Source organism: Ranitomeya imitator, chromosome 5, assembly GCF_032444005.1.
Source record: "Ranitomeya imitator isolate aRanImi1 chromosome 5, aRanImi1.pri, whole genome shotgun sequence".
Classification (NCBI taxonomy): Eukaryota; Metazoa; Chordata; class Amphibia; order Anura; family Dendrobatidae; genus Ranitomeya; species Ranitomeya imitator.
In genome coordinates, this window is record NC_091286.1 from 130,859,913 (window position 1) to 130,872,724 (window position 12,812).

The 12,812-nt window shown below is 43.3% G+C and overlaps 1 protein-coding gene across 1 annotated transcript in view; it reads left to right on the forward strand.

The window, feature by feature from the left end:
- Positions 1-977: 977 nt before the first annotated feature.
- LOC138681555 (sulfotransferase 6B1-like) overlaps positions 978-12,812 on the forward strand; it is a 65,549-nt gene continuing 53,714 nt past the window's right edge. The window contains exon 1 of the mRNA XM_069769154.1: positions 978-1,262. Coding sequence (XP_069625255.1) covers positions 1,040-1,262 — 223 coding nt within the window. The 5' untranslated portion in view covers positions 978-1,039. The remainder of the gene's footprint in view (positions 1,263-12,812) is intronic.

The following is a 12,812-nucleotide window of genomic DNA, read 5'->3' on the forward strand; positions in this document are numbered from 1 at the left end:
GCCCTCCGCTCCGCTAATGACCTCAGGTTAGCATCCTCAATAATCAGAACCTCCCACTCCCGTCTCCAAGACTTTACATGTGCTGCGCCGATTCTTTGGAATGCACTACCTAGGTTAATACGATTAATCCCCAATCCCCACAGTTTTAAGCGTGCCCTAAAAACTCATTTGTTCAGACTGGCCTACCGCCTCAATGCATTAACCTAACGATCCCTGTGTGGCCTATTTATAATAAAAAAAAAAAAAAAAAGGTTCCTCGCATCATGTTCTCATACACTTTATGCAGTATTAGCCCTCTGTGTCTGTACTGCTACATACTTAGGCAGGTAACTGGTTCATGCAGCTTTACATGAACACCTGAGCCTTACACTATAGCTGGTCCGAATAACTAAAGCAATTGTTACCATCCACCTCTCGTGTCTCCCCTTTTCCCCATAGTTTGTAAGCTTGCGAGCAGGGCCCTCACTCCTCCTGGTATCTGTTTTGAACTGTATTTCTGTTATGCTGTAATGTCTATTGTCTGTACAAGTCCCCTCTATAATTTGTAAAGCGCTGCGGAATATGTTGGCGCTATATAAATAAAATTATTATTATTATTATTATATTACAAAGTATTGAGATGAAATTTTGTTTCTGACCAAATACTTATTTTCCACCATAATATGCAAATAAAATGTTAAAAAAGCAGACAATGTGATTTTCTGGATTTTTTTTTCTCAGTTTGTCTCCCATAGTTGAGGTCTACCTATGATGTAAATTACAGACGCCTCTCATCTTTTTAAGTGGTAGAACTTGCACTATTGCTGACTGACTAAATACTTTTTTGCCCTACTGTATATTTATTTGACACTTGTAAAACAAGTGAAATCCTCAGGCTGGAGCTTTCTATGTGTTGGCAGCAGAATGCACTCTCCAGCAACTACTACGTAATCCGCTCAGTGGGTGTGTGTGAGTGAGAAAACTCCCCTGCTAGTCCCTCACATAAAAAGAAGTGGCTGAGAAAGCTGCTACTTTCCATTCCTTTATACAAGGCAGAAAGATGTCGGAATCCAAGGAGGACAGCAAATCAGCCCGGGAGAAATTCCTAGCAGAAATGAAGAAGATAGTTGAGGAGGCCAAGACCAAGACTCCTGAAGAACTGCAAGTTTCCTACAAGGGGATTTTATACCCCAGCCTACTATGCAGTGAGACCACTTTCGAGGCTATGGAGACTTTGGAGGCCAGGGAAGATGATGTATTGATCATGACATACCCCAAATGTGGTGAGTGGGGAAAGAGGCTGCCCGGATTACTATATTCCATTTACAGAAAAGCTTTTAGGAGTTCAACACACAAAATCTAGATGCATGAACTTTGAAATAATCTATGAGCCCTTTATGGTTCCACGCATGTAGCAGTCTCTACTGCCTTATGTTGTCTCTGATGTGCTGCAATCTAACCAGAAGCAATGCGATTGCACTGTGACCGCAATGCAAAGGGTAAAATCCACATCAAATGTGCTTTAAAATTGGGATGTTGGGCCACATGCATTGAGTATTTGAATCTAAGCGGAATTATCAGAGAAAAAGTAGAAACATGTCACCACTTCTGGTTTTGGCTTACAAACACTGAGGTAAACTCACCGAATACTTAACGTGTGCACGTGGCCTCATACCTACAAAGTTTAAAGTGGATTTGCCTGCGTGAAAATTATGCCACACATTAAAATACATTCTTACGCCACGTACAGGGCTACTGTATCCTGGAGTTTAATCAGAAGCCAGACTTTATTGATGGGTCCGTTTTTTTTTTTTTTCTTTCAATGTGCAATCTGAGGTCTGTATTTAATTTAGACTACAGTCACACTGTCAGTATTTGGTCAGTATTTTACATCAGTATTTGTAAGCCAAAACAAAGAGTGGGTCATAAATGCAGAAGTGGTGATGTGTTTTAATAATATTTTTCCTATCATTTTTCCACTCCTGTTTTTGGCTTACAAATACTGATGGTGTGATCGTAGCCTTTGTGAGCTACAGTATCTGTATTTTGGTACTTGTAGTCTAAATATATTTTTTGATTCAAAGTAATTTGCAGTGCAGGGGGCATTGCCTATGTAAATGAGCAATATCACACAGCTACTACAGAATCTCTCCAATCTTTAGAACATAGAAACTGCCTAATGTGTTGCATATTTATCAAAATGTGTTTATACTGTTGGCATTTTATATTGTACTAGATGGTGGCCCGATTCTAACGCATCGGGTATTCTAGAATATGCATGTCCACGTAGTATATTGCCCAGCGATGTAGTATATTGCCCAGTCACGTAGTATATTGCCCAGTCACGTAGTATATTGCCCAGTGACGTAGTATATTGCCCAGTCACGTAGTATATTGCCCAGTGACGTAGTATACAGCGCAGAGCCACGTATTATATTTCCCAGCGAAGTAGTATACAGCATAGAGCCACGTAGTATATTGCACAGCGACGCGGTATATTGCCCAGCCACGTAGGTTTGTCACAGGTTTAAAAAATAAAAAAAAACCATATACTCACCTTTCCGAGGGAGCCCTTGTAGTCTGCGGCAGCTTCCGGTCCCAGGGTTGGTATAAGCGCAGGACCTGTGATGACGTCACGGTCACATGACCGTGACATCATGGCAGGTCTTTGTAGTGCAGGGCCTGTGACGACGTCGCGGTCACATGACAGTGATGTCATGGCAGGTCCTTCTCGCGCAGGGCCTGTGATGACGTCGCGGTCACATGACCGTGACGTCACGGCAGTTCCTTCTGCCACCGGAACCTGCAACGGAAGATGGCGGCCGGCGCGAGCTGCTACGGAGGGTGAGTATAGCAGGTTTTTTTATTATTTTTAACATTACATTTTTTACTATTGATGCCGCGTAGGCAGCGTCAATAGTAAAAAGTTGGGGACACACAGGGTTAATAGCGGCGGTAACGGAGTGCGTTACCCGCGGCATAACGCGGTCCGTTACCGCCGGCATTAAGCCTGTGTGAGCGGTGACTGGAAGGGAGTATGCGGGCGACAGGCACTGACTGCGGGGAGAAAGGAGCGGCCATTTTCTTCCGGACTGTGGCCGTCGCTGATTGGTCGCGGCAGCCATGACAGGCAGCTGCCGAAACCAATCAGCGAATGAATAACCGTGACAGACAGAAGGACAGACTGAAGTGACCCTTAAATAATTATATAGTAGATAAAATTCTGTAATGCTATCCTTTTAGTTGATTGTCTTGTTCTAACAACGTGTGGTGTTGTGTGTTTTTTTTTTTGTCCCTTTCTTAAGTGCGGTACTGTAGTCTCCTGTTATGTAAGTGACATTGGTACCTGGGACAACAGGTTCTGACATCATGTTGCTGGAGCTCTCCTCTTAGGCCAGAGTCACACTACCGTACAACACGGCCGAGTGCTATGTGATAAAACATTGGTCTAGTGTTACTATAAGGCAGTTCATATATGCGATTATTTTCTCATGCCAAATCGGCATTAGAGAACAAGCGATTGGCAGCGAGACTTGGCTCACTCGCACCCATACAAGTCTATGGGTGTGAGTGACACAACGAACTGCACTCGGATATCACCCGAGTGCAGTGAGATATACTCTGGCAGCAGAGGAGATGGTGAAATTAATTTCTCCACAGCTGTGCTCCGCTCACAGTACGAGAGGATCAGAGCACAGTAGTATGACACTCGGCTCACAGCAGAGCATGAGTCGAGGGTAATTACCATATTGCATCCGATGCCATATGCTGGTGTGACTCCAGCCTTAGCAGAAGCCTGGTGAACATTGTAGTCGTTGGATAGTCTATCATCAAAATGTGGATCATGGCTAGCTAATAGTGTTCAGATAACATGTTATCCAAGTATCTTGGGCGGGCTCGAATAATATGTTCAAGTCCTTGTGTTATGGAAATTTGGTTTGGATAAATCTATCGCTGTGTGTGCTGCGGCCGTTCCCAATTAGACTGAATATTTTAAGCGCTCAAGAATGAAACTGTACACCATTCTGACAATAACATTCCACCAATACTGATGATTTATTGTACATACATGGATTTATAATTGCATATAGAAAGGGGTGGTTAGTTAATTACCATATTGTCAATCTCCTCTGTTATTGGTTATCTAAATATATATAGAATATTGTGATAAATGCACATATGAATGCTGATTAAGCAACTCAAGTGTAGCTGTCTGCATCTAGGACAAAGTTGAGACATCTGATCATCACTAGAGGCTACTTTCACACTTCCGTCGGTACGGGGCCGTCGCAAACTGTCGGCCCGACGTACCGACGGACGTGGGCAGCGGATGCAGTTTTATAACGCTGCCCATTGTGATGAGTGGGGAGGAGGGGGCTGAGTTCCCGCCGCGCATGCGCGGTCGGAAATGGCGGACACATCGCACAAAAAAACGTTACAATGAACGTTTTTTTCTGACGACGGTCCACCAATTACCGACGCATCCAGTGCACGACGTATGGAACGTGTGTCCATACATCACGATGCATCGGTAATACAAGTCTATTAGCAAAAAAAGCATCCTGCGGGCAACTTTGCAGGATGCGTTTTTTGCTCAGAACGACGCATTGCGATATCTTTATAAAGATGGAAGTGTGAAAGTAGCCTAATACATCTGGTGGTGCTCCGCTTTTGGCTGGAGATCCGCGAACAGTGTGTCTGGCTTATATCAGTTTGTTAGCCATTTTAAGAAATTTATTATAGTGTATATATTAGCTGTGGATATAGAAGTCTATATAATTATATAGGAGTATATATGCAAGTGAGATTTATATGATTATATATTTCCATCACAATCCCCCCTTAGATATCACTTGCCCTAATCCTAGCCTCCTGTCCCAAAGCGCTACAACTCTTTCATGCTGCCAGTGAGCTGACGCATGCCTAGCGCATACACCCCCCTCCGTACAGCCTTTTCACAAATGGGCGGTCAGGAGATCTGTCCCTAACGGGGGTTCGTTGCAATCAGTCTTAATCAACAGCATGTGTAGTGAGCGGAGTGTATTCTTTATCAGGTAGGTCATCTATTCCGTCATATATTCCACAACATCATTCTGGCTTGGGTGTCATCCTCTGGTAGGGGAGCTTTCTTGCAATGCGATGCGTAGATCCAAGTGGGTCTTCCCTCCAGTTTAACAGAGGTTGGTGTCATCAGCAGCACCTGGAAAGGACCATCAAATCTGGGACAGAGTGGTGTTCTCCTTACAAACTTTTTCACCAACACCCAGTCTCCTGGCTTCAAGGAGTGGGTACCGGACACTGGATCTGGCAATGAAGAAAAAAAACTTGAGAATGGATGTTAGCAAGTTTCTTGGTGAGTTCAATTACATAAGCAGACAAAGTATCATATTGCATAGTCAGCTGCTGAGGGAAAGAATACCCCTAACCTGGGACTAGACCGAAACAAAATTTCATATGGTGACAGCTTTTCTGGGAGTGTGCCTAACACTAAATAGTGCAATTGGGAATGTCTCATGTCATGGTTTGCTTGTCTCTTAGGCAACTTTCAACACCCTGTTCTTAAGTGTACCGTTTAGTCTTTCTACTTTCCCGCTACTCTGAGAGTGGTAGGGAGTTTGTAGACCTAAGTCTGACCCTACTGCTGATCAGATCTCCCGTGTGAAGTTTGCTGTGAATGCGGGTCCCCGATCACTCTCTATCACTTCTGGGACCCCATATCTGAACATGATCCCTGAGAGTAGTTTCTTTGCAGTAGTCTTTGCTGACTGGTTACTCACTGGGAAAGCTTCTGGCTATCCTGAGAAAATGTCCACGACCACAAGGACATATACGAATCCCCCACTTGGCAACGTCTGGATGTGGGCGACATCTGGATGTGGTGTATCTGGATCCTCTGGAAGGGGTACAGTGGTCTGGCAAGATGATGTGTGGGAACTAGTTAGTGAACTTGGCTGTTAGGGTGGAGATCCCTGGAGCAAACCAGTAAGCACCAATCCGATCATTCATATGGGTCTTTGATCTGTGTGTGGGCCCATGTGCCCACTGGACCACCATAGGGTACATGCTTTGGGGTAAACAGGATTTATAGTCTGTTACGTATACCCTTCCTTCTTCATGTGTTGCTCCCTTCCGCATCCAGTATTCCTTCTTGTCCTTTGGGGCTTGCTCTTGCAGCTTTTTGAGCAGAACTTAGGACATCATCTAATCAGGTTTCTTGTCTTCAGTCGTCATGTAGTAGCCGTCCGTCTCTATGACCTCTCACACTTCTCCATATTGTATTGTAGCACCTTTGGAGTTGTTGGAGGAACCATCTTCTCCACTGTGGTCTTCCGATCATCTGTCAGGTGTTTTGTCTGGTGAGCAATACAGTGTCCCTGGAACGTAACTCGCTTCAGACACCACTGGACTTTGTTTTTTGAGACCTTGCGGTGCTGCTCTGCCAGGTAGAGTAGGTGAGACAAGGAATGGGCTTTACACGTCTCAAAGTCAACTGCACAAAGGAGTAGATCGTCCACGTGTTGTAGCAGGGTTACTTCTGCATGTTTTGTGACCCAGTTGGTGAGGACTGTGGACATTGGTTTGGTGAACTGTGAAGGGCTGTTCTGGGCCTGCTGTGGCATCATTGTCCATGTGTGCTGTGCCCCCTGGTGTGTTAAGGCAAACAGGTACTGGTCATCCGGGTGAAGGGGAACACTGAAGAAAGCAGTTTGCTCTCCAGGAATATTTAAAAAAAAAACACTCCTGTATGCCCATCTTACTCCCCATGACAAAAACAAAAAGCAAACAAGAAAGGAAAAAAAACAACAAAACTCCAAAAAAATTGGTATAAAAAGAAAATAAAAACTGTAAAAAAGTTGGTATGAAAAGATTGGTATAAAAAGCAAAAAAAGAAAAGAAAAACTTTCAAAAAGTTGGTATAAGAAGTTGATATTAAAAGGAAAAGAAAACCGTCAAAAACTTGGTACAAAAAAATTAAAATTTTGATTCAGAATGAAAAACTTCAAAGGGTAAAATGTTCAAACGCAATGACACACACACACACACACACACACACACACACATACACACACACTTCCCCCTTCTTATGCTGCTGTATCTAAAGTCACTGAAATCGCGTATCTAAAAACAAGTAGCTCACAGCAAAAATGATCGATACCACCGAGTTTCACTTCTTCAAAAATTGCTACACTGTAGCTAGCACTTATCTCAGAATGTAGAAACAGAAAACAGCAAAAACAGATGTGACAGTGTGATTTACAATGGATATATCTTTGCTAACAGCAAAAGGAAAAGTGCGGAAAAGAGAAAAAAAAACTTTCCTTTATAACTGTATGCACTTAAAGCAACAGTATATGGCATGAACAAAACAGATACAGACGTCCGGGAGAACCGATGCCCTCTTTATTATTCTGTGACAAGTGCAGGCTGCTCTGGGATCAGACAACTGTCAATCTCACTGAGCACACATATGCTCGGGCTGCCTGAGTGAGAAGCACAACAAGCGGGTATTCTACCACCCTCCGTCCGGTCGTCCTGACTGGCTCGCCGGCTACAGGAATCTGTGGTAGCCCTTTAAGCTATCACCATCCGAGCCTGGAGCCTGGGACTACCTGTCCCGGGACTACTTGTCCCTCCTATGCATGGGAATCTGTGATAGTTTATCGAGCGATTTCCTGCCATCTGTTTCCCAGCCACAACAAACAAAAACAGTCACCGTTCCAATTGCTGTCTCCCGGATCTACACAAACACAGAACACCTACACAGCAGACACCTTGACTTATATCCCAGGGTTTGGATACAGGCTTGGACTTTTTACACTACCTGGGAATGCGGTGATGACCATACCTGACTGGCAAGAGGTATAGACCTGGACTAGGCACAGGGGACTTTCAGGTAAGATGATAACATTTTCTTACCTTACTTATGGAGCTGCGCAGTCTCCATCCCGTGAACCAAGGCCGTGGCCAACACCTCTGTCTTTCCGGTCAGCAGGGTCCCTGTGCGTTTGTCCATTGCCCCACATTGGGCACCAGATGTTATGGAAATTTGGTTTGGATAAATCTATCCCTGTGTGTGCTGCGGCCGTTCCCAATTAGACTGAGTATTTTGAGCGCTCAAGAATGAAACTGTACACCAGGGGTCCCCAACTCCAGTCCTCAAGGCCCACCAACAGGTCATGTTTTCAGGATTTCCTTTGCATTGCACAGGTGATGCAATTATTACCTGGGCAAGACTAAGGAAATCCTGAAAACATGACATGTTGGTGGGCCTTGAGGACTGGAGTTGGGGACCCCTGCTGTACAACCATTATGACAAGAACATTCCACCAATACTGATGATTATTGTACATTTGTACATACATGGATTTATAATTGCATATAGAAAGGGGTGGTTAATTACCATATTGTCTATCTCCTCTGTAATTGGTTATCTAAATATATGGAATATTGTGATTGATGCACATATGAATGCTGATTAAGCAACTCAAGTGTAGCTGTCTGCATCTAGGACAAAGTTGCGACATCTTATCATCACTTAATACATCTGGTGGTGTTCCGCTTTTGGCTGGAAATCCCCAAACAGTCTGTCTGGCTTATCAGTTTGTCAGCCATTTTAAGCAACTGATTATAGTGTATCTATTAGCTGTGGATATGAGTATACACGAGTATATATAATTATATAGGAGTATATATATATATATATATATATATATATATATATTTCCATCACACCTGCGGTTGCATCTTTTGCATCGGTAGACAGTTGCAACACATCCAGGGATTGTCTGTTAGGCAATGTCCGCATGTGTTGTGGCTGACTACTGGTGCAAAACAGCCACAATAACTTGAATCTATTATCCGAGCGTGCCCAAGGTACTCGGATAACATGTTATCCAAGTACTTTAGTCCATCACTACTATCTAAATACAGTATATTTAATGCATGGTTTTGGCACAAATGAAGCTTCCCATACTGTACCAGAGGTGGGCGTGTGCTTCTGGTGCACTGCTGTAAGTGACTGGAGAGACCCGAATCTTCTCTATATCTGCCATTAGGGGAGAATAGAGAGGCTCCATATTTATAAATGGTTGACTGGTCTTATTGAATGTAACAGTCTTGGACGATATTAATCCAATGTGTATGGTTAGCTGCAGTCCTAGCTATTTTATGCAGGGAAACTTCCTGAGTATTGACCCAGCAACTGCACACTACAGACCCCAAAAATCGTATATGAGCTAAGGCCACCGGCATCAGGGGCTTATCTACAGCATTCTGTAATGCTGTAGATGAGCCCCCGATGTAACCTGAAAGGTAAGAAAAACAGGTTATATTATACTCACCCAGGGGCGGTCCCGCTGCGGTCCGGTCCGATGGGTGTCGCGGTCTGGGTCCGGCGCCTCCTTTCTTCATACGATGACATCCTCTTCTTGTCTTCCTGCCGCGGCTCCGGCGCAGACGTGCTTTGTCTGCCCTGTTGAGGGCAGAGCAAAGTACTGCAGTGCGCAGGTGCCGGTCCTCTCTGAAGTTTCACGGCGCCTGTGCACTGCAGTACTTAATAGCCCTACATGTTGCATAACTTCTTAAATAAGTAGTAATATAGCTCTGCATATACTGTATAGATCTGACTGAGACTATCCTGTTTGATTACTTCTGAAAATTGTAGTTCTATAACTTGAACGGGACATTCTGTTACTTGCAGTTCCACAACAGAAGAAGAGTGTGAACTGTTGTGTCCTGATAATAATGCAATCTAAATGAATGGATATGACTCCCCTCACCTGGAGTCACAGGAGAAAGCGTTAGAGCCATGTGACTACAGTCAGAGGTGGGGGTCTCTCTTTTGGCTGTGAAGTGAAGGATGCCTATAGGCGCAACGCATGAAGTAGGAGCTGGGAGCATAGAAGCTAAAGATGTAGTCTGGCTATGATCTATTATACAAGCCATTTCCATTTTTTTTTTGTGACCTGCTTATACACTAGCCTGTGAAGACCTTTTTCAGGTTGATGGTTCTGAATGTCATGTAAACCTGTTGCTAATTGATTGCCGGATGTCACCTGACTGATGCTATGTTCAGTCCCTTTTATGTAGATCGCAGGTGGGGAACTTTTTTTTTTGTCAAGTGCCATTTGGATATTTATACCATCATTTGGGCCGCCGCACAAAATTATCGACTTGAAAATGATCCTGCAATAGTTGTTCAAACAACCAACTTGCCTCTAATGTGATGGCTGGAGCTGCTCTGAAGTTGTTCTGTAAACAGATATATATTACGCAGCAGGTCTTCTCAATGGGGGAAATTCATCAGTGCTCATGATACATTTATAGATCTCAAGCAGTGGGAGGTATGCGGCATACATCTCATAGGAAACACTGAGGTTTCTGTATACCTAACATAGGAGACACCAAGATTGTCGTGCATATGTAATGTGTCATGGGGCAGTAGCCATAAGTGAGGTACTATTCATCTGTGTCATGGCACGCTACATAAAATGGGAGTCCTAGCTGGGTGTATGTGCCTTGTCTACGGGTGCACTACAGCCTTGCAGTTCGTTTGGTGCCGGTGACTTCAGCTGGCCAGGACCAGATGTTGTAAAGTTCTGTGAGCGAGAACACCACTCCAAATAAAATTCTTCTACTCAAAATCAACATACAGAGGAATATGTTGAGTGGATATCAGGTACAAAACTTCCTTGGCATTTCTATTAAAACACAGAATATCTTCATATACATTCTCTTTTCTTTCCTAAACTTGCTCGATTCTGCCTTCACCACCCAGCACAGTGCTTTGGGAGCTTCCCTTGTCCCCAATAACAGCACTACAGTCCAGTCAGCGAGAGTCCTGTACTCCAACCTGTGGTTCTGCACCTTTTTCCCCTTAGTGGGACTACTTGCGCCAATATGGCCTTTACTTAGTTTCCAAGGTGTCGACACCTTGGAACATCCCGCTAGATCTCCTGCTCTGGATCCCGTTCCCAGTAAATCACTCACGGCACTATAACTTTGCCTCGGTCTCTACTATGGCTTTCATTATCCGTTGCCTCAGTCTCCACTTACTTCAGGGACACCCAATTCATGCGGCTCTGTTCGCTGATCAGACCATAGGTCTGCTTCTACTGTGCGCTAAGCCCTATCTGACATTTTACCTGTAAACGCTCCATTGTGCCCAGGCTAAGTTGAGGTTCCCCACCCTTGATGTACACAGTGAGTGGAGTGCCAAGGCCTGGTCTCTGGATTGTATTATCAACTGTGCAGACACGTACAAGATGGACAGTGATCAGGTCTTTTATTTGGGCTCTGCATGCCACTATTTTGGATTTAAAATGAAAAAATTGAGATGCACTTGAAGCATAAACTTTCAGATTTAATTAAAATGGGTTTAAGACAATTATCCTGTGATACATTTAGGAACTTCAACCATTTTTCTACAAAGCCTCCTCATTACATGAGCTCAAAAGTAATTGGACAAATTGTATTTTTTTATGATAAATTAAATGTTCATTTTTGATATTTTGTAGAGTGTGGGAAATTGAAAAATCAAAACAGAATACATAATGACATAACAGCAAGGTCCTCTGCCTCTATTCCTAGGACCTGGGAAATTCCTACATGGACACTCCTCTAATAATTTTAAATCCAAAAGGACATGGAGTAAAAGTACAAATATTTTTTTGCAAACATGTATTAACATTATTAAATATAAAGGCACATAGATTAAAAAAAAAATGTATCAAGACAAGTGATCATATAGAGAGGGATGGATAGAAAAAGCGTGTGTCTCTCAATCTGTATCTGGCTCTACATTATTGCACTTATTATACAATGTGGCCACATTCTGCCCACAATGTGGGGTCTATGGAGTACTCAGATTTTATAAAGCGCACCTTATACTGCATATATCCATAAGTTATGAATTGCTCTTAACTATGATTCCCCAAGATAATTCAGGGGGCCCCCTGAAGAAGCCAACGTGAAACGCGCATTGGGGCTGTTCTCATGGTGTCTCTTTTGGAGAATCATGGGTAAGAACAACTCATGACTTATGGATATATGTAGCATAAGGTGTGCTTTATAGAATTGGAGCATTCCATAGACCCTACATTGTGGGCAGAACGTGGCCACTTTGGCTCTGCACTATTGCACTTACAGTGAAGGAAATAATTATTTGATCCTTTCCTGATTTTTGTAAGTTTGCCCACTGACGAAGACCTGAGCAGTCTATAATTTTAAGGGTAGGTTAATGTTAACATTGAGAGATAGAATATCAGAAATAAAATCCAGAACAATCACATTATATAAATTTATTTGCATTTTGCAGTTAGAAATATGTATTTGATCTCTGGCAAACAAGACTTAATACTTTGTGGCAAAACCATTGTTGGCAAGCACAGCAGTGAGACTTTTTTGTAGTTGATGATGAGGTTTGTCCCCTCCTCTTTGCAGATCATCTCTTAGGCTGGTTTCACATTTGCGTTTCAAAACGCAGCGTTTTAAACGCAAACGCAGGTGGTTAAAAAAAATGCATCTAAATGTGTGCAAACGTTGCATTTTTAGACGCATGCGTTTTTGCACAAACGCGGCGTTTTGATGCGTTTACATGCGTTTTTTCCTGTGTTTGCGTTTTTGAAACGCATGATGAGAAGTGTGTGACAGCTGCCAATCATCAAAATCAACTAGAAAACCCACTATAAACAGAAATAGCTAGGGTTAGGGTTAGGATCCCTAGTAACCCTAGGGATCCTAACCCTAACCCTAGGGATCCTAACCCTAACCCTAGGGATCCTAACCCTAACCCTAGGGATCCTAACCCTAACCCTAGGGATCCTAACCCTAAC